The following is a 23,979-nucleotide window of genomic DNA, read 5'->3' as shown; positions in this document are numbered from 1 at the left end:
ATTAATCTTAAAGCACTTAAGTTAATTAAGGATAAATCATTAATATTTATCTTTTAATTCAAATTATGTTATACTTTTTTTTAATTAAAATCTTTCTAACGACATATTAAACCTAAGAATTAATTAATTTGATTTAAAGAAGACTACAATATATATATATATATATTAATATGTAGGTCAGTGTGCTATTTACCCCTTGTTTATAACTTACCCTAAGGGCGAGTTAAACTGCCAGGCCACCCTTATTTAAGACTCCATACCTTCCCTTGCCTCACGTCACAAATAACAACACACACCGTGTGTACAAGGATTTTTCTGTGGCAATATTTTTATATAATTATAAATAATATGAAATAAAACCTTAGCTTTCTCAATGTGGATGATTAGTATAGATTTTATCAATGTAATACAAGGCAGTCGAATTGAAGTAATGTTTGTCTGTTTGTGTCTGTTAATCTCGGAAACATTTTCGTTGAAGTCATGAGGTAGGCTTCACTAGGAATGCGCTCGGTCGTTTTAAGTTGGCTCATAAATAAAAAACATATATATTGTCATTTTTATCGTAATTAATGGCAAGTTCGGGATATTTTCTCGATCGCCTCAAATAAATACACTCGTACATTTTCATACGTAAAATTACTTAATTTATTATAACAGTAAGTATATTTACTCACAGATTTCCTTTAGATTCTTTATATTATTTCATACCGGATCTTTGTACTCACGTAACATCCTTCATGTATACGTCCAGCTACGACGAAATATTGTCCAAAAAATATATAACAGATATATGTCTCCCATCCTAAGGTCAAAGCATCAATTTCATAGTTGACATATTTGCTCTGCGTCGTGTTTGTTTTGGCTAAAACAATGGCATTCCTGTGAAAGTGAATGATAGGTAGTTCTCGGCAATGGCTCCCTCAGCCTCCCTTTATCTCCTATTCGGCAACGCTCAGATATGTCTGTGTTTGCGGAGGCTTCTCTCCGTCTAGCAACAGCTTTAATAATGAAAGACGCTGTTTTGACTTCTGACCTATTTCTGTGGAATTGTGCTTCGCGCTTTCAAACATTTTTCGCTGGTCAACATCCTAATCTATATTACTATCAAGATTCTTTCGGAAATCTTTTCAAAATATAGATATCAACTAGCAGGAGTACTCGTCATTGCCGACATCCTGTCATGCTTAGCGATATTAGTACTGAACTAATGAACAGATTTTCGAAAAACATTGTAGTTATATAATTTATTTAACATATTAATAGTATTTATTTATTACAAAGAAACATCCCATTTTTACTCTCACTTAAGCCTTATCGAGATCATATTCCCATTCGTTTAAAATAAGCCTCCGTAATCAGTCATCGCCAATCCCCAGTTCCAGAGCTTCACACATTTTTCGTCAAAATTACTTATTTAATCAGTATCATCTCAAAACAGATACAGCCTGAAAACCAACCGGTTTTCATTGAATCGATTTTCACGCAACTTTTAAGTTAACACAAAATTTTGTCCAGATAAAATACTAATTATATAAACTTTCGTCTGTCATTCAGGAATCTAAAAGTAACTATCCGAATATTATTTAACACAGACCAACAAAAAAATAAATATATATATAACAAATTATACATAATTATAATAGCTGAAATATTTCCACTCCAACACAGATTCTGGGATGCTGCGTTTAATCTCGTGACGTTAGACACTTAAAGTGCATAATCCCTAATTGGAGAACGGAATTCCACTACGAACGCTGTTGTTAGACTTGCCGTTCCCATGTTCCGTATCTAATACCAGCCTCAATGGTCTCTAGTGTGGCGTAATGCCACAAAGGAAGCCACAACACCGTAAAGAGCCGGCCATAAATATTGAAACAAAAACCCATGAGCTATTATATACTATTGAACACATTCGTAGACAGATTTTGATGGGGTTCACGTAAAAATGTTAAATATTATAAACATAAGCCAACACTAATCATGTAAATGGCACTAATATTGCTGGTTACTGTATTATTTTTAAAAACAAACCACCCGACGTTTCGGTTGCCGCAAACTAAGTTATTAGATCTCACGACAGACCATGTATCTATCCTCAGATACGTAATAATATTATTTATTTTACACAAAAAAACATTACAGGCTTGAAATGAAATTAGCTTAAACTAAAGGATCCGAGTTAAGACCTAAGCATACAAATGTAGAGCGACTAAATTATTAAATAGAAACTTAATTTGATACTAGCATTCAACCAGGTTGTAGCCCCAAATTAAGTTACTCGATACCTTTGTCATATCCCATGAAAATCCCAAGGGATGTCATTACTTTTGTGGGCGTTAAGAGTAATTGTCACGAAATATGGATTGGACATGAACATGAAGGAAAACAAAGTGAGACCGTGAGGAAACCTGGATTTATAATTTCAAATTATAAGTTCGAAATCGCCAATCCGCCTTGAGCGAGCGTGGTGATTAGTGCTCTAACCGCTCCATGTGAGAAGAGGCCTTACTCAGCAGTGGGCTCTGATAGGCTGATGATGATGATGATGATGAATTAAACATCTATGATTTCATCAACAATTCATCCACTTCTGTATATATTTAGGTTTACTAAAATTAACATTGAAATTATACATATTTAAATATATATTCCCATCATAATATTATAAATTTACTAACAAAATCAACACAAGCAGTGGACATCTGTTACTGTAATTCAATAATATCATTCAAGGGAACACGAAGTTAGATCTACCCTCTTCCGATGATCACGGTTACCACAAAAAACTACAGGCTCGGAAACAGTGTTGACAATCTAAACATTAGTTTAGAAATTATTTGACAAACATCCCACAAATCTTATTATAACTTGGGAGGAATTACTTCAGAGAACTTAATAATTCTAGTGAAAGGACATTTATGTCGTTTTATTTCCCTAAAAGGCACGAAATAATTAAACTTTGTTTATACAATATCGTCTTTAAATGGCTGGATTGAATGAGGCAAGCCGCAGCTGGAATTCGGTAGACTTCGGCCTTTTTTTAACTCCTTGATTTATTCAAACAATTAAATAAATGATATCTAAACATGATGTTATAAAGTAAACTTTTAAAAATCAATCCTCAGTTAGTAATGATATATATAAAACTCTGTTAAAAACTTATTTCGTTTCAAAACTTAAAATAATCTACTCACGGCTATTAAATAATATTTTTCAGTCTACATATCAATTTAAAATATCTTGATTTCAAACTGTGGAGTTTAAGAAGAGTTATACTAATATAAACTTATCTTAAAATATTAATTATCCTTTGTATTTATTTTGAATAGCTATAAAATAAAGGGACAAAGGTATCGTATTAGCTATTCTTTTATTAGAATAAATCTTTTATATAGAAATGAAAGTTTTTGGGATGATAAAATATATAGGTCTGAGCAATATTAATTTTATAGTAAATAGGTCACTCTCATTAATTGCAAAGCGTGTAATACTTTTAACCTGTTGTGCCGTGTACTCTGTCTCTGACAGCATCGTCCTCTCACTGAAGATCCTCATATAGTATTCATGACAGACGCTTCTCCTTCACGACTGAGAGCGTCCTGACCTCTCGCTCTTACTCCTTCAGTACAATCCTATACATCCTTACCATAGTCTCATGGAGGCATTTCCTGGAACAACTTCTTAAGGTGTAAGTGGAAGTAGACGCTTGCTATCGAATAGACCATTGTCGTCATTTACCATAAAAGAAAACCAATTTTATGTTATATTAATATACTGTGCTCTCTCCCACTTATAATTTCTAGGACGTCAAGGAAAGATCAAATAGGCTTCTAAGGAAGTAGCGCGGTAACCTCCAAATCTACATCTGTCCTTACCATCACGTGGGATAAAATCCAGATAATATTCGGTTAATATAAAAAATATAATCGCATCTGAAACATTTTCTACGTACCTTAAAGCTTCTATCTTTTCCTAATTTTCCTCTCAAAGGACAAATTGACCTGGAACCTGTTTCTATGTACTCGAACGGAGAAGCCATTTTGTATTTTTCATGCCTGATCTGCTACCCTCCCAAAAAAATACTACCCAAAAATTCCACGTACGCCCTTTTTCCAACGCATTAGGCTTTCGGAATCTTTCCGCGTATGGCGGATAAAAAGGTTGGTAAGAATTTAATTGAAGCTAAATATAGTTTTTGCCAAACTTTGAACTATTTTCATTCGATCAAAGTCATGTGTGTGTTTCTCTGAGAATATACGAATTATGTTTGGGAGACGCAACAATAGACTTTTTCAAAGAAAACATCTGTAGACGATAAAACGGAACGACAAAGAGTTTACGCTGAACATAAAACAGATAATGTTGTTGGAAAATGTTTTTTCTTAACTATTACTATTAAATGTTTGACATTTGACATTGATACATTTTGTCAGACAAACACACGTGTTCTCATTAGTTTAATTTATTTTACCGGATACGAAATTTAAATTATACGTTTAAAATTTTTCATTAATGTATCTATCATATTGTTAAGTTAAAAGGACATAAATTAAGATTATTTTATATATTGTAAACTTGTGGTGGGCTGGAGGTTTAACCTCTCGTGCATGAGGGTGCGGGTTCGAAACCTGTCAAGTACAAATGTGATTTTTCCGAGTCATATGTACTTTCTAAGAGTATTCAGACACCACTGACTGACAGTGAAGGATAAATAGTGAGCAAACCTGGACTAGTTTCAAATTATAAGTTTGGAATCGCCAATCCGCCTTGAGCGAGTGTGGTCATTGACGCTCTAACCTTCTCTATGTGAGAAGACGCCTTTGCTCAGCTGTGGGCTCCGATAGGCTGATGTTGATATTAACATAAATCCTTCAAAAGACTATTTATCAAAATACATAATTAACAACTTTTAATTAATATTTTAAACCTAATTATATAAGGTGGCAACCGGAGGTTCCAGGAAAACTACGAAACTTACTTATAAGTATATTATAATAAGAATTACATATTAAAACTCATAACCTATACCTAAGACTACATGATCGCCCCGATGTTAGGACAGCAATCCCATTCCGTAGCTTGTGTGGTATCAGGAATCTTCTGGTTCACACGGCCTCGAGTTGGTTCCGCGGAGTCAGCGGCGTCACTCGTTATATGATATTTTATCCATACAACGATGTTGCCCCGGCGATGCTCATTTATTTTTTAATGTTGCCCGTACGTAACCACCTAATTTACCAAAATACAATTGTCTCTCACCTATTCATTCTGTCTTTTTGATGTATAATAAAAAAAAAATACCGTTTCAGCGAAACTATCACACAACTTACTGGATTTTATTCCTTGGATAGATTTTAAAATTAATAACGACATTGATTTTGAAGAGAAAACAATACATGTGAAGCTAACAAAGATGTTGTCTTTATTAAATTATTATTGGTACAGAAACCGAGAGTTCAAACGGGAATCTAATATATATAGGCGTAATTCTTAAACCAGACATCTAAATTGGCGTAATTACGTCGTTACATAAAACAATTTTGTTATGATATTTAAATTTAAAATCAAAACGGAATATGTGAATAGAATTTTCATAACCTAGTTATCCTGATATGACAACTCGAGCGAGGACACGACAGCTCAGCTACACCGACGTATTCAGCAACATACTCAAGAATTCTTAGATACGATCCCCGCTCGTATCTATACATTTTTAAATATATATTAACTAATTTTAATATAACCCTCCAAATTATAAATTGTATAATAACGGACAAGTCGTGGTGGCCTGGAGGTAACAGGACCGCCTCTCATGCGTGAGGGCGCGGGTTCGAAACCTGGCAAGTACCAATTTGATTTTTCATAGTCATATGTACTTTCTAACAGTATTTAGACGCCACTGACGGACGGTGAAGGAAAACATCGCGAGGAAACCTGGACTTATAATATCAAATTATAAGTTTGAAATCACCAACCCGTCTTGAGCAAGCGTGGCGATTAATGCTCTAACCTTCTCCATGCGAGAAGAGGCTTATGCTCAGCAGTGGGCTTCCGAGGCTGATGATGATGAATAACGGACTGATATTTTAGTATCATTTGTATGCACGTTACTGTTTTGGTGATTGAAAAACTTAAAAATAAAATACGACTTCATTTACATAGTGTTAAATATATTGTTTATTAAAAATATCACTTAATACAAAAAGCGGCTCATTTTCTAAATTGTCTCCATTACATTACACACCGTAAAGTCATCTTTAACTATCTCCCAGCGTCGTTAGCAAAAGAGAATGACAAACATATATTTGTTTAGGTCGTTATAATTATATACAAGCGAAGTCGCGTGAAACAAGCTCTGTATAGCTTATCAAATGAAAGCTAATAAGCCTTTAATTTATGTAATAAAGTAATTAATTAATGCTAACTGTATGAACACTCTGATATATTTTTTTAAGAACAAGACCACGGCTTCAAAATTGTTGGTTTTTTGAGGTTGCAGCAATTTCTTTGTGTTCTGTCATCACGAGGAAATTCAGTCTTTAATATTTTTCCATTCACTCGTTCACAAACATTATACTCTTAATCATCGTTCACTCGTGTATTTGATAATCCGTATCCGTGATCATTAAATTTCAAATTATCTGTAATAGCATCATAATGTGATATTCTTATAATTATTACTATTGTCTTAATTCAATGTCTACTTTATTTTAAAATTCATTTAAATGTATTTTATAAATGTTTCAATTGACCCATTAAAAGAGGCTTTCATTCCAGGAGGATAAGGTAAAGCCAAAATCCTAATAACATTGCGAGGGTAGTTTCGACCTGCGTAGTATATTCGTATTCAGATCTTAAACTATTTGATGGTCAAAATTGCTGCAACCTCTTTTGAAACCTAAAAAAAATATCACCAGAAAAAAAACATAAATATATATAAAAAAAAATAAACCCTACGAATGAATAATTTCAGGCGCCATAGATTAGATTGATATAAATTAGGAAAATAAAATATATACTCGTAATACAACAAAAATAATATAAAACGAAACAAAACAAAAAAAAACTAAATTATATTTAAAAGATAATAACTATACGAAAAAAAAACAAGTGATCTAGTGTTTAAAGTATATTATGTGATAGACTTCATATTTTTTACAAGTGATTGATAATTTTGACGTGAGATTAAGCAAAATGGCGACCGCTTGAAGTTACGTGTGGTGATTATTATCAACATGCTAACGATGTCGACACTCATGATGCCAGCTGCTACGATGACCACTATGACGAATGCTGGTCCCATACCGGTTGCTGCCGCAACCAAGCTAGAGCCAAAGCTGCTGCAATTGCCGCACCCAGCACTAATGCCGCAAATACCACAACAGCAACACCACCACCAACACCCACACGGGAACAACAATAAACTCGGTAAGTTATTTCCCGTACGATTATTTACGTCGTAGTTATCAAATTTAGGAGCAAGTTATTTTATTACGATCCAGTTATTTCTGACATTTATAACTATTGAGTAATATTTTTTATTATTAAATCATAATTACAAACAGTATTTTTCGTGCATGACAAAGCTTTAAATAACAACAGGTTCAATATGAACTACCTTCCTGTAACGAGACGAGACGCCATAAAAGCCTTACAGTTTTATTGTACGGTTATACCCCAGGTAAACAACACCTCGAATAACGAAGGGGATTCTTTCATATTTTATATGGCAGTTTACGAGGTTGTTATAATGACGCTGCCCTTATATAGACCTCATTAAATATGCCCCGGATTTACTTCGCGGGACAGAAAGAGATATTCGAATTCCAATTGAAAATCCCACCGTGCTTTCCTCTAGAAATGTTTTATACTTTTTGTACGTAGATAAGGTTTATATTTTATTTTTTAATTTTCTTTCACTCTCTATGCTACATTTAAAATTATTTTCAAAATTATAAATCATATAAAACCTACACCTGGGTTGTAAGTCCGGGGCGCTGCTGAAGCTCCTCTCCCTGCAGCGATGGACTGGCACCCGCACGGTGAATCCATGGAATGATGAGAGGTTTCGTCTCATCAATTCAGATAATTAAATTTGTATAAATGTGTGTCACAAACGAGACTCTGAATAAAGCATTGATGAGTTTGTGCATAGATGAATATTCTTTCTGTGAAATCTCTCAAATCTGTACTCTTCAATACTCCGACTAGCCAAATCCAGTGCGGTCAGGTTAACGCAGGTCAATTCCAAACGTAGGAATCGTCGAAAATGCCCCAAATGTCCAAATCCTGGGCAGCACAAATCTCAAATCCAAGGTCCATCTAGACATTCTAGATTTCGCTAATCTAAACAGGGTCTTCCTAATTCTGTTTGCAATATCATCGAGCTTAGACCCGTCTATGAACTCGTTTCGTCTCAATAGTTTAAGATTGGAAAGACACTAGTTAAAATTTGTTATCTTCTATCATGGGATAGCTGACCTAAAAATATGTCACAGAATTCCAACCATCCTAAACATATGCTTCACATAGCTTCGTTTTGAAAATTGTGATGACTGGGCTGGATTTAATAGCTAAGATAGATTTATTTTTATACGAATTCAAGTAGCTCCCGAGCTACGAAGCCAGCGGTCGCTAATGGACCATTCTCCTAAGACGAAAATCACCATTAACTATAAGTTTGTATATATTGTATTGAAATTTTCTTTTGTTTGAAGAATTCAAGGCTGTAAACCATGACTTCCAAGACCAACAGTCTAGGCAAGACTCTCTTTTCTATTTTTAAGGCATCTTCCAATGCAAAGTAAACATTTTTTTAAAGATACCATCTCCCTATTTGACTTCTTGATTTTGACTTTTACTGTTATAACTTTGTACTTGGACGGACAACATAGCTGAGTTGTGCAAATACCTCAAAACTTTCATGAAGTTGTTGCCTATAATGCATCTCTGAAGCCTCCACACTATCACAGGTTTCGTTACTGTTGAAGGCTTTATAATGGCCCATAAACATAAGGCACAGTGGCTGGTTAAGGACCTATAATAAGCGAATTTAGTATAACACAAAATCCTTTATGTTATAATTTATATTAACACGAGACAGGAATGAATTTTCCTATGTTATACATAACCTGAAGTCTTGAGAACTAATAATTAGAAAGTTTATTAATGTTTTATAACAGAAAACTCACTTGAATTAACTTAAAAATAAATATAAAGTAACCTTCTTAAAATATAAATGTATTGATTCCACATAACTGAGCATAAACCACACTAAGCACAATAATTCTATTCAACCCTTTTTTTTTCACTGAAAACTTCATTTAAAACATTATACATATTATTTACAATACAAGCGCTTCGATTCGCCATACTTCAACATACCAAGCACAATTCCAAACCAAGCACCACACACAATATGTGGGGTAAAGGTAAAGTTATTAATATGAAATCGATGAAGTAACTAGGGCTTGAAATTCACAGCGTTAACAGGCGTAGTGAAGCGGAAATGAAAAACGTATCTGAAATATTATTCCGTCCGTACTGTGTTACCTTTTAATTTGGACTAATTGGACTTTCGAGCTTTCGTTATAATAAAATATTCGTGTGTGTTATTATGCAAAATTTTAAGTATATTATAAAATTCGTATGAAATACTTTCGGTTTAGACGTAGCGAGATATGGATATGGTAATGAATGCTTGCGTCTATAGTGCGGGTAGCAGGACTATACAGAGTACAACTATCATGCCATGAACCCGCGGAAACACAGGATACGGAGATGAGTTATAAACTATATCTTACTCTAACGTTAGGCTACACTACGGAATAGCTTCATCGAAATCAGTCAAGCATTTTTTGCGTGAAAGAGCAAAACTTATCAGTGTTCATATAAATTTTATATACAAGCATATATTCTGTTCAGTGGTGTCCTTACAACAAATTGAGATTATCAACGTCAATACAGTCAGTTTCACGTTTTAATTTACGATAAAGCAGGTGATAGTGTCGCCGTAATTATGAGACAAACTGGTTACAATACGTTTAATTTGACTTGCAAACTTGTAGTACGGATAACTGATTAGTTCGTTAAAATTTAAATACATTTTGTCACGCTGTATTCAGTTTAGTTTGTTAGTTTAGAAGACCTGATTGTTAAGCCGGTGAAAGAAGTTTGCGAAATTCATGCAACTGTACTGTACCTATGGAATTAAATCCCTATCAATCTAGCAAACTAGATGGCTAAACTGGATATAGATCTACGTATATCTAGATGATTTAGTGCCTTGATTGAAGACAGCTTTCCTCGCATATATTTCGTTGTATGTATATATGTTTTGTTTCTTAAATATGTTGTAAGGTGAAATATTTTAAAGGGCACATATAAATAAACGAGACCGTCATAACTAGCAGTTAATAAATTAAAAATGAACACCACCTTGGGGACACATCACTAATTACAGCGCGCCCTACTTACCGGGACAACTGCTTTATATTTAAATTAAGGAAAATATGTAATGTCGCGCAAATATAATATAATATAATTAACTAGGGCATATTGTAATTTTTGTTATTATGCAAACAGTGAAGGGATGTGCGAGATGAAATTAAATACGCTTCCAAAAACAGACTTGTTGGATTCCATGGAATATTTGGAATTCCAGCACAGGTGGAAAGACTTGCTGCTGCCTGTATTAAAACTAACTCACAGATTATAACTAAATCGTTATATCACTCACCGGGTGTTGACAAACGTCTAGTTTCCAAGCTTGAGATAGATGTAGGATATCAAATCTTATAAATATCTTTGTATATACATCACCTAGCTATGTTTTCTTTATATTTTATAGTCACGTACTTCATAACAATGCGAAACAATTAACAAATAGTTATTTAATTTCTCCAATTCACATACATTTTTTAATCCATTCCAATTACTTCCCATTAATGCAAAGTAAAGCTCCTGTCATCCAAACTATTTGAATTTTTGAGATCTATCACAATCGTCGGCTCGCCTGAGTTTAATTTATATATAACATTCACTTAATAAATACTTCGGAAACGAGATTTACGTGTATTATAGAAAATTAAATTTAAAAAAACAACAAACAATAACGAAACGAAAATCATCGATGCGAGTAATTCATAATTTAACAGCGGAGGTCGAAATTAAAATTGCGGTCGACAGCGGGCGCGGCTCGGGTACTATAGCTGGAGGTGTAATAAATTTCATTTTTATTTATATATAACACGCGTGCGGTTAGATTAATATATAGTTAAAACAGGTCGTTTAAACGACGGTTAGTGATGGAGACATAAAGGTTTTACACCACCGAAAGCGAAAAACGGTTAACGAAAGATGATTATTTTTGTGCAATTTGAATGCTATATTTGTTTTTATTATGTGAATAAAGAGTCGTGATAGCATGGAGGTGAAGGTCCGCAGCTCATGCACGAGGGCGCGGGTTCGAGACCTGGCAAGTACCAATGTGATCTTTTCCGAGTCACATGTGCTTTCTAAGAGTATTCAGACACCACTGACGGACGGTGAATGAAAACATCGCGAGGAAACCTGGACTTGTAATTTCAAATCATAAGTTTGAAATCGCCAACCCGCCTTGAGCGAGCGTGGTGATTAATGCTCTAACCCTCTCCATGTGAGAAGAGGCCTTATCTCAGCAGTGGGCTCCGATAAGCTGATGATGATATAATACATAATCACGCCCCCGATTATCAAAAGTGATAATGAAAGCTATGATTCTGGGTGCACGAGTGTGCCATTAAATCTCACGTATCTTATTTAATATGAAATAAAAATTATAAGGTCTTTTTAATCGAATTATTGGGTAAGAAATATTTATGTTCCTGATTTAGTAATGTTAAGAATATTAGTAAAATTATATTTTTTTTTTTTTCGTCCCATGTCGCTTAAACCGAATTTTAGAACGCAACATTATAATTCAGTAGCCTACGTTAATACTATACGCGAAGACTGCGAACTCTCCGTCCGTAGTGCAAACGCGAGGTAAGCGTGAAATGTAAGTACTAAAATTATTTGAGATCTTCATCAAAATTTCAACAAGACAGATTGAATTACCGGGCAAAATTGCTATCGTTTAAAATATTAGATAACTGTGTAATTTAACTAAAATGCTTGTTTAAACTTATCTCAAATAATAGGCCATATTTAAATATCGTATCTTTTTTAAACCTTCCACGTGATACTCAAAGTTTAAAGTCGCGAACCATTGGTAAGGTAAATTTAAAATCTGACTATAAGTTATCTATCTATACATATAAATAAAATTGGTGTGTTTCTAATACTGAAATAACCTTTTTACGTTGTATTTTTTTTTGACGAACGAAGTCGCGGGTAACAGCTAGTTCATAATCTAACATAGCATGTATTATAATTTAACAAAACATTTAATTTCACAGAATACCGCCTCAACTCGAGCAGATAAAATATTATCGTGGATCTGTACGCGTCCTACGAATATTATGGTACGGGATCTCGCTCGTGTAACCGCTCTGTGTGGTCTGAGTGATGAGACGGAGAGGTGTCTGAGATTTTATTGAACTACTAACGCTATTTTGACGAACTTTCCACTGATATAAATTAAACCTCAGAATAGCAAATAGGATGAAATTCATCCCAAAATTCAGAGCGCATCAAGCAGGATTACATCATAACGTACTTAGCATAAAGTTACGTGACGCTGACACTAGATGTCGCTGCCGGTTATTAGCTGTTTACGAGTTTTTTTTTTGGATTTATAAACAGACATAACTCCCTATTAAGTGTAACGCACATCTTCTAGAAATAGTTTATCTTATATAAATAGTAATTAAAAGTAATTGTAGATTACATGTATATGTTTTCAATAACATCAAAACTTTTCACGTTCAATAGTATAATATAAACGTCACTATGTTTAACATTCAGTGACGTCACAAACATTGAGAAATGTTCACGGATCAATGTATTATATGTGTGTGTGAGTCGTGGTAATGTGTGTGATGTTTAACATTCAGTGACGACACGCACATTGAGGAATGTTCACGGATTGATGTATTATATGTGTGTGTGTGTGTGTTTGATGTTTATTTTATATAATTCAATATATTTCACATAAATAATACCCATATACACTTCATCTCAATATAAACTATGACTGTGTTAATTCTACGTTTCAATTTAATTCACTTATAAAGGTATACAAAAAATTAATTTTTACTTCAAAGAAAAACGTTATCTTCTATGGCTTATACCACGGACATCGATGAGCCGAGCCGAGCAGGTTATACACAAACATAATTTGCATACCCTTGTATTGATTTTTGTAACACCCGCAGTCGGTAAAGATGGGGTTATGTGTTTAGATTAATGTAAAAAATATTTTTTTTTATATTTTTGAATTTTAACAATAACTTTGCAACTGTTTATATTAATAAAAATATATAAATTACTGAAATAACACCAGCCTATAGCTCTTTGTCATTTACGCTATCTGTCAGTCCGAGTTCCATGAACATCGGTGAAGCCGTTTCAGAGATTGGCCGGAATAAACAGGCACACACATATGTATATCCTACCTAGCTTTTATCCATGACAAAGTCTTTGTCATATTTTTTTACTCAATACCACATATCACTACCAAAGTTAACCGAAACAAGTCAAATACAAGATCAATTTGTTTGAGATTTTTTCCGCCATTACAATATAAAACACAAATTAAACTCAAAACCCGGCGGGACTCGAACCCGCACCTATAAAAACATCTAGAACAAATACTGAAAAGTTTAACAATGAAATAAAAAATTCAGTATTGTACTACATGTGTAACACAAGCTGAATCCGACCTTATTTTTATATGGATAAGGTTAAGTTTGACCTGAATTATTTTAATGCTACATCCATAACCCGACTTGTGCAGACGAATGTCGACTTTATTTTCAAGCAATTAAGGTCGGTTTGAGTTTGTGATTTATTCGATCACTTTAACACTACAATCTTATACACAATATTTTAAATAAGTATTCCATTAATGTTCAAAGCGTTCGCAGACGAATTTCAACCGTAAACCTTTAGATTTAAGTCGAGTTTTCAATGAGACTGGTTGAGTATACTAGAAAATTTTGCTCGACGTTTTAAAAGAGGTTATATGTTTTAGATCTGACAATATTTTTAATCACTTATCAGTGTCGAAGGCATAAAAATGTTCTGCCTGCTAGTTGACTTGACTTTTTAAAATTACTACTCAATTTTATAGAGTGAGTTAATTGCGAAACGAAATAAAATAGTCGAAAAAATCGTTGAAATTATATATTAGATCAAAATAAATGTAAAATTTAAATTTAATATGTTCATAGACAGAACTATGTGAATAAAAAAATATATCACGATAGTTGCAATAAGTGGCACAGTAACTACCTCCACACATATAGTGAATACTTAAGTTTGTACGTATGGATGTTTGTTGCTCCATGACGCAAAAACGATTGGACAGATTTTGGTGAAACTTAACAGTTATGTAGATTGGACATCAGAATAAGATATAGGTTATAATCTATCCTAAAATTCCGCGTAATAAAGCGGAATCGAGTCATAATACTTGTATGAAATATGAAGTACAGTGAAACAGTTAATAGATGTCGCTGGCCGTTGAGTAACATATGGGTTCAACACGCTATACATTTCCAAAGTTAGCACAGACGAAGTCGCGTGCAAAAACTAGTTATAACAAAATCATCTCGCCCGCCCGTGATCACGGTTGCTGCAAAGAAACGTCGGGATTATGTAGTTTTTTAAAATAATGTAATACGCTAAGCTATCCGAAAATATTATTTTAATTTAATTTAATTTCTTCCAATCACATAATGTTTTTGTTATGACCTCTGTTACGCTGGCTTCACGGCTGTCTCCGCTAACTCCTGGACCTGCAATACATTCTCATCTCCAGAACAGACGCTCTCATAAAACATAAACCCCAAGCCCACCAATCGCTTTGAGTGTTCGATACGACTTAGCCAACTTAATTCACGTTTTATTTATTCGCTTCCTTGAAAACTGCGGAATCTTAACGACGGTATTGAAACCTTCTCAGCATTTCCCGGTTTAGACTTATTTGAATACCCGGAAATCTTTTAAATTTAAATTTAAAAATTTTGCTTCACACGTATACGTAACATTTATTCTATGTCAGTAGACTTAATCCGACGTTTTCCTCGCAATAAACCAGTAAGTTAAATATGTTGATGCGGTTGTAGGTTTATTATTGAAGTCATTTTTACAAATTCGCCGATCGTTGTAAAACAAATAGATTTTTGATATATAAACAAATAATGTGATTCTTGAAAAAAAAATTACTTAATTGACAACAATAGGAAAATTATCTCTAGGACTATTGTTAAAATTCTTCAATTTGATATGTTGTTGAGAAGAATTTAATTTTTTTATTGTTGGCTTAGAACGATTAAATCTAAGACAATACACATACGAGTATATATATTTTTTTTTAAAGTAGATTTTATAGTAGATTCAAATAACTTATATTTTTCGTGACACGAAATCAATTCATTTCCTTTTTAATAATCCTAAGAATAATATTTTTATATATATATATATATAGTACATGAAATTAAAATTGCCAAAAATGCTCTCATATTTCATCAGATATTGATTATCTGTTCTTCATGAAATAGACCGATAACTACTAAACTACCCACCAAAACAGATTTTGTTCCATGCTGTGCGAAAAAAATGGGACTCTGTTAGAAATTCAACCTAACAGAAAAAAACATTATAACGAATGTACCCTCGGGGGAAGAGATTTGGATGGAGCTATTAAAGATAAACAGGGGTTGGACAAAGAAAAATATTGTCCCTGAATGGAATGTCTAGTTAGGCTGGGGAGAGTTTACGGGAAACAGCGTTTTTATGACCCGCAAGAAAAAAGTAACGCAAATTGATTATTATATATATATATATATATATATATTAAAGATTTTCTTGTCTTACCGTCACTAGCAATCAAGGTACGACTAAATATTATACGATTTTTAAAACGCTCCTCTCCTAACCTTGGACCAGCTACTTAATAAGATGATACCGAAATTCTTTAGATGAAAACGGATGGATTGAAATATTCTACGAGATTGTACAGAGTAGAACAGAAGTTAGCGTTTTAATTGTATAAGATGTCCACAATATCTTTAGTGATACGTAGAGAGAGGAGCTTGGACGGTGGAGGCGAGCGTTTAACGCGCGTTACATAGGGGCCACTTAAACCTACACCTGGGTCCCAAGTTCCAGGCACTGTTGAAGCTCCTCTCCCTGAAACGATGGACCCGGCACCCGCACGGTGAATCCATTGAATGCTGAGAGGTTTCCTCTCTTATTAATTAAAATAACATTGTAATGTCTTCTGAGATAATTCAACAAAAACTTTTTGGACATTTTCTTGTAACCGACGACCTACACACGCGACTTTTATCGCTTGGAAAATATATTTCCACATCGGTCATACTAATTAAATTGACTGCTATATCTATAATAAATGTAGTCTAAGTCATACCTCATTATATCAGCTATCTGCTGGAGAAAGTCCAAACAAAATTGGTCCTTCGTAACAGTTTTACCAGAAGCAAAGAGACAGTTATTTTTCTTTTTCTTCTGTTTCGTCCTCTTCGTGACTAACGGTCGTGTCCCTGAAATGTCAGCAAAGAGACAGACATACAAAAAAATATAAAAATATATATCCATTCTGTTACGTCGTGCAAACATCTACATGCGTTAACAAAAAAGCTGTTCTTATAATACATACAAACAGTACAACTATATATATATATATGTATATATAGTAAGTGCCAAAGATTATTACTATATAGTCTTCTTATCATCAGCCGATACTGACACGGACTATTCTCATAATATGTTTGTTTGCGAAAGCGAAATATCATAACTATGGATCAATGTATCCGACTAGCAATGACCATAAAAATATTAATCAGTCAGTACCTTAGGACGAGTCCTGTCAGCTGTCGTCAAACTATCCCTGGGTATAATATATATAGTTAAGTTATATTCCCGTACGTAATTAATAATAATTTTACGTAATTAATATTAATTTTTACGTAATTATTATTAATTTTAGCACTACGCAAAAATTACGTTTGCGGCTTCATGGCTCTTACACGGATTGATCGATTTCGATGCAATTTTGTTAAGCAGTGTAAGACAATCAGCTTTCAAAATGTAAAACATTTGTGGCGTATTCTCTCCCTATGAATGGCTCATTCTGATGACTCTTTGAACCTAACTTCAATATAACGCTTAACATTTTTTTTAACGTCTGACCAAACAGAACTCTTTCCTGAGCGGGGAGGCTGTGTTTCATAAATATTTAAGAGCAAAAAAAAAAGAAACTCCTCGAAAGTTCCATCAAATGGAGCAAGGTTTAATACACAGTTGAAGAAGTTACTTCACCTTGTAGATATTTTATTAACCTGAATTCTTGGATGATTTAAATTATATCAGGATATTTGTGCGTGTGCGTGTGTGGTTGTATGTGTGTGTGTGTGTGTGTGTGTGTATCAAAATGGATTAATATACCGGTTGCGTATTTCAAGACCCCTCAAACATCTAAACCCTAACAAAGTTATTTACAACTATCCAGAATTACCAGGAACTTTGGAATAGTTAAATAAATTAGGTTGTTCTGATGGTAAAACGCTTCAGAGAGCCTTAATCTAAAACAATACTGACGTAAAAATATGATTATCGTGTCCGTTTTAAAACTATTGTCTTATATACTGTGTTTCACGTGTCTGATTCCTCATTGAAATCACTTAGACAACAATATATATATGATTTTATCCCATACATTAATAGCACATAGTATATAATGTGTCTTCAGTCCGTGTAGTTCCCGGGAACGCTTCATGACAGTCATATTGTGTGAAGTGACGCGACACTGACGATAGATGGCGCTGACGGTTGGTTAGTTTCATTCTGAAGGCAGTTCAATAATCCAAGGGGGAAAGTCTCCAACAAACACTATAACGCTACGAGGTCGTAGCTAGAACCTACGTACCAAACTTGTACCTTTATTCACGGCTATTTTAAATAATATGAAATTGTGAATTAAATGACTATAATTTATATTTATTATTTAGTTGTTATTCATGTAATTAATAGCAAAAAACGTAGAATAGAAGTCTAGTATTACATCATTGTTAGAATAATGAGAATAAATCAAAAATTATCTGAATTGCTGATCTGATCTCTCGTCCCGTCGTACCATGATTAGTGAGCGATAAACTTTCGTACTGTAAGTGTTTAAGTTAACTATTTATTCGTTCTAAGAGTTCAGTGGAATATATATCCGAATTTGAAGGATGAATAAAAAAAAATTAAATTGTCTCTGGTCAATGACATCAGAGATGTTTAATAAAATCAGACAAATTAATAACGCGTGCCCGTGATCGGTTACTGCAAAGGTATATTCAATATTATGCAGATATAAAGCGCGTAGCATCCGAAAAACTTACATCATTTAAATAACTCTCTGATTGTTTAATGAAATTGTCCCAAAATAAAACAACAGAAGGTTAGCTACACACCAAATATTCTTTGATAAGTCAAAATTTTCCCGCCTTCAATGTAAACGTTAATTTGGAAGGTTGAGGTGATTTAGAACGGTGAAATAGTTTCCGGTTACATGAATAATGCAGCGACACGCGGTGACCTACAGAAGACTGTTTGAAGAGACCTTCCCTTCACACAGATTCCAAGCACCACACGCTGTACTTACCATAGTAATATCATATGCGCTTTCGTTCTGTACGTTCAATTCTCTCAAACCTACACATAATTCCCAATCAGAAAATATCGTGTAAAACAAAATACCGACTGGTCTGACCTGTGATTTGTATGTGCGTTTTAAAGTGTTCCATCAATCGCTATCGGCTGTTTTAAGACCGATGTTATTGATTCGTCAAACACATCAAATACATTGTCCTTACTTCACTCCCAAAAAAATATCGGCCAATTTTCCTAATTAAATGTCCTTTTTTTTCAATTTTCTGTATTTATGGACTATAACTCGTCTGTATACAGCAATTTATCTTGTTTGTATATAAATTACTAAGTATATTTCGTAATAAATAACGTGTCATAATTCTTTCTATTGAAATTATAGCAGAGGTAAGATGTATATTGTAAGTTGTGGAATAAATAAAATATTACCAAGCAATAATTCCAAGAAAACAATTTACGAACATTTTTTATAAGAAATATGTTAATTCTCATACCTTAACATAAAACTTTTCTGGTTATTTCTATAAGAGAGAGTCCGCCTGGGGAAATAACTCAATTTAAGAAAAACACCGTAGAACACCAAAAAAAATCCCCTTCAAATTAATACAGCGAAACAGGTTCCTTTGGATCGTTTTTAAATATATGCCATTAATATGTAAAATGAAAAAAATCATTTTTTATTCTGTCCCCGATAAACTACCTGAACGTCTCAATAAAAGGTATTTATTAATATTAAACATACAACTACATAATTACTGCAGGATTTTATACCGAAAAAAATATGCGTAGGAAACAAAATGCTCTAGTATTTTGGCCTTCACAATTCATATACACTTGCATAGTCCTCAAATTCCTAGGACCATAAAAACTTACGTCCCTATTATGTAATCAGTTACTACGTGAATTTTTTTAGGCAGAGTGTCTATGAACTCTATGAACTTATATAGATTCCAGGAAAGCAATAACTCGTTTCTCAAACAACCAAAATCCCAGCGGATGAAGCCGAAAAGCCTGGCGTAGCAGTAAAATATTTCTATTACATTTCTGTTCAGTATCAAATATAAATGTTAATACAAGTACGGCGGCAACTTGTTCGCTCGACGAATTCAATTAAATTGATATCGAAAATAGTTCATCTAAACTGTACAAGTCTATTACAAGGCTGTGAGAAACGAAGAGGTTTAAGATACTTCTGTGCTGATAAACGAGGTGTTGGCTCACTTGATGGCGAGCGGCTACCTTCACCGACATCTTTAAGAGCTGTTCCAGGAACTGTCTCCATGAGACTCTCGGAGTATGGTGAGGATGTATGGGATTGTACTGAAGGAGTAAGAGCGTTAGGTCAGGACGCTCTCAGTCGTGAAGGAGAAGCGTCTGTCATGAATACTATATGAGGATCTTCAGTGAGAGGACGATGCTGTCAGAAACAGAGAATACACCAGGTTAAATGTATCAAAAATGTATTCAGAACTGTTTGTGAAATTATATATATATATATATATATATATATGTGTGTGTGTGTGTGTGTGTGTGTACATATGTGTGTAAAGCTTTAACAATTAAACAGACATGAACGCGCCAAGAAAACTTCTGCCTCCAAATATGTTAATGTCAAACAATTTCCGTCTGTTATTTGTCCGTCTTTGTGGAAAATACGTCCCAATCCGCTCATAACTCCGAAACTTCCGAAACATTTTTGGGGAAGAGAGAGAGGAAAGGTTGGGAAAAGGGTGGGAAAAAGGAAAGAGCAACCGGCTCTCTCACTCGTCCTACGAAACGCAGCCATTAAGGACTGCTTCACGCCGATCTTCTTTGACAGGGTGGTACTTACCCGGTTGAGACACCATGAAATTTTTATGATATATGTCACTGAGGCGACTGTGCTTATTGGAAATTAATTATATTTAAACCTCTTAATTAAAATCTAGTTCAATTGATTCTATTTACTAGCTCCCCCCGCAACTTCGTTCGAAATAAATAGTATTTTTTATTTTTCAGAAAATAGTAATCAGGTTATTCTCTGTCTAATAGTGAAAGTTCCTATATAACTATTCAACAGTTACAATTCTGAACTGAAACACGGAGACTGACAGACAAATATTGTAAATTACAACATCGTATATAAGTCGGGATGGACTGGAGGTTAAAGGCTCGCCTCTCGCATGAGGGTACGGGTTCGAAACCTGTCAAATACAAAATGTGATTTTTCCGAATCATATGTACTTTCTAAGAGTATTTAGACACCACTGACGGACGGTGAAGGAAAACATCGTCAGGAAACCTGGACTTATAATTTAAATTATAAGTTTGAAATCGCCAACCCGTCTTGAGCGAGCGTGGCGATTGATGCTCTAACCTTCTCCATGCGAGAAGAGACCTTGCTCAGCAGTGGGCTCCGATAGGCCGATGATGATGATGATATATTTTAAACATTTAGTAAAAGATAAAAGTAATTATATATCACAACAGAACATAATCAATATCAACTTAAGGAAGTTGTAAACTCGTTCAAAAGGCAAACTTCGTCCCCTTATAGTTATAAACAAAACCAGTAATCATTTGACTGTTCAATACACACTAATTATGTCATTATCTGTTTGAGAATAACCAAGAGATATATATATACTAGGCACCAGCCCCGGCTTCGCACGGGCTCTTTACAAACAATATAAAATAGCCTATTTAATTTTGAGAATTATTAAACTTATATTATGATAACTTTCAAATGGTAACCCGATTTAAATGATTTAAAACAGACAGACAGAGGCGGCGAGGGACTTTGTTTTATAATATGTATTGATGATTGATGAGATGTTTTTAAAATTACATATTATATTTAAATGAGTTTATTTTGTTGAATTTGAAGTATTTTTTAACATAAATCGTCTCATTTACAGCGTAACTGTGATTAAAATATCTATATAAATGTGATTTTCGATTTAAGATAATGGCGGAGGAAAAGCAATTTGAGCTTTAATTCCACAAAAATAAAATTTAATTCTCATCCTCTAGAACATTCGGATGATATAAATTAATAGATTAATGATTTTTTTATTGCATCAATAGTATAATAAAAAAAATATAATTTACTGTCATTAATGTTAAATTTAACAAAATTAACTTAAAAATACTTGAATATAAAATTTAAAAATAACAATATTTTTCTCATTTATAAGATCGTCAGGAGATACCTCACGGCGGTCTTGGCTGTTCATGTCCATCATGGGCGCTGTAACGATCGGAACTCAAAACAAAAGCACACTCGTACTGTCCAATATCCTATTTACTTCATTTCTTTACAACAGTATTTAAAATCACAGTCAAATAACAAGATGAAAATGGATTATGAGGTCATGAGCCAATAGGTTAGACTTGTGCACTTCGTTTGACAGCTGTCAATCGCATAATGGCCGCCCTCACCCCCAGTGACAATAACTACCCTATTCAGAACCGCTCGTAATTTTTACGAAACAAATCGACTGAATTACTTATTATCATATATATATATATATAATTTATTGTTTGTTACAGAACACTACCACATCTTCGTCGGTGATCTCAGCCCGGAGATTGAGACGCAGAATCTCAGAGACGCCTTCGCCCCATTCGGCGAAATATCGTAAGTTTATTACAATTAATATAATTTTATTGTTTTTCCATTAAATTTTTTATATATTTTTCTTAGTTTATTTTAACTTTACATAGCTTACAACTTAACTGTAGGTCATAGATTAAAAAAGCTAGAAGTAGTCACTTTAAACTTTAAATAGTATTATAGCTAATGGAATATTATTTATTACATAAATCCTATATATATACAAAAACTATCATAGCAATAAAGTCAGATAAAACATTGCCAGATTGCCAAACGACTTGGCATATCGAATGACGTCAGGGCGTGGCCTTAGTGCCGGCGGTGAAAAAACGCTTCCGCCTATCATACACACTTACAAGACGTTAAACAACATAATATACGTTATTCACTACGTTTTAAAACATATAAGAATATTATTTATAACTTAAATATCTTCCGCTTATAATAACTCACTAACCTTACAAGTCTTGCCAAGTTCTCATAAGTAAGACGTCACTCAGACTTTGTCTGATAAAAAGAATGATTACGTTCCCAAAAAACTATTCTTTAATCTGAAATGTATCCGTGATTGTTCGAAAGCTTTAGTTTTTATCCGACCGAAAACACAACGAGAAGATAAACAATATATAATATATTTTTCTTATAAAATACGGCTGAAAAATACTTTTGTGAGTGATGTTTTTCCGTAATATATATATATACTAGGCAGCTTTATAAATATAATATTGTTATAGTAAAACACTAAATCGTAGAATTATATTATCCCATTAATAATATAATTCAAATAATCTAGGATAATTTATAAAGAAATCAACACGTAATTCTAACTCTCGTCATTAATCTACAACAACAAATAAGCATGTATATAAATTTTATATATCGAATAACATTTAAAAATTAAATCACGCCATGAACAAAATGGCGTCTCTCAATCGATTAAAATAACAGGTCGATTTTATATAACATGCAGCAATAATTATATTTCAATTAAATTAAATATTTTATCTGTCTGTCACATGAAAAGATTTTGTCCAGAAAAATCTTTAAATACTTTAAATTTATCGAAGATTCGATAATAAGATTGAAATAATAGAAAAAAAATAATAACGAGACATGTCAATGTCAGAGCTGGCGAAAAAAGCTCCATCCATACAGCCAAGACTTGGAAGAGGTTCAACTTGGATGGAAAATGTGGATCGTTGCTGAAATAATGTATAGAATGAAAAAAAACTCAACTGTCACATTTGATTCATTCACTTTACATAGATTGTAAATATTTTTTATTAATTTGTCTTATTGAATTATATATTTAAGAAAATCTACATTATTTGAAGGTAAATTTAACAATCAGACATAATCGAAGCTGTTTAAAACAAGCCTATCATATGTTCACATTTCGATTAGACTTACAGTTTCAAAGTTTGAAATTATAAATATATATTTTTATGTTAATAAGCCAAACATTTAACTAAATTGTTCCTATTTTTCGCTCCGCAATATGTCTTCTCTGTAACATATGACTGAGGTTCTCGGAAAAATTTTTTTTTTCATTTGACAAGTCACGT

General features: G+C 33.4%; 1 protein-coding gene across 2 annotated transcripts in view; it reads left to right on the top strand.

Annotated features, from left to right (window-relative positions):
• The window catches only part of LOC116778358 (cytotoxic granule associated RNA binding protein TIA1), a 78,939-nt gene that overhangs the window by 37,375 nt on the left and 17,585 nt on the right, over positions 1-23,979 (top strand). The window contains exons 1-2 of one of the 2 annotated variants that reach the window (XM_061525872.1): positions 6,973-7,428; positions 22,351-22,438. In XM_061525872.1, the coding sequence (XP_061381856.1) occupies positions 7,236-7,428; positions 22,351-22,438 (281 nt within the window). In that variant the 5' untranslated portion in view covers positions 6,973-7,235. Of the gene's footprint in view, positions 1-6,972; positions 7,429-22,350; positions 22,439-23,979 lie in introns of those variants that run through there. The other variant, XM_061525873.1, reaches the window with a different exon arrangement.

This window comes from Danaus plexippus, chromosome 31, assembly GCF_018135715.1.
Source record: "Danaus plexippus chromosome 31, MEX_DaPlex, whole genome shotgun sequence".
In the NCBI taxonomy this organism is placed as follows: domain Eukaryota; kingdom Metazoa; phylum Arthropoda; class Insecta; order Lepidoptera; family Nymphalidae; genus Danaus; species Danaus plexippus.
This window is presented reverse-complemented; position numbering and strand designations above follow the sequence as displayed.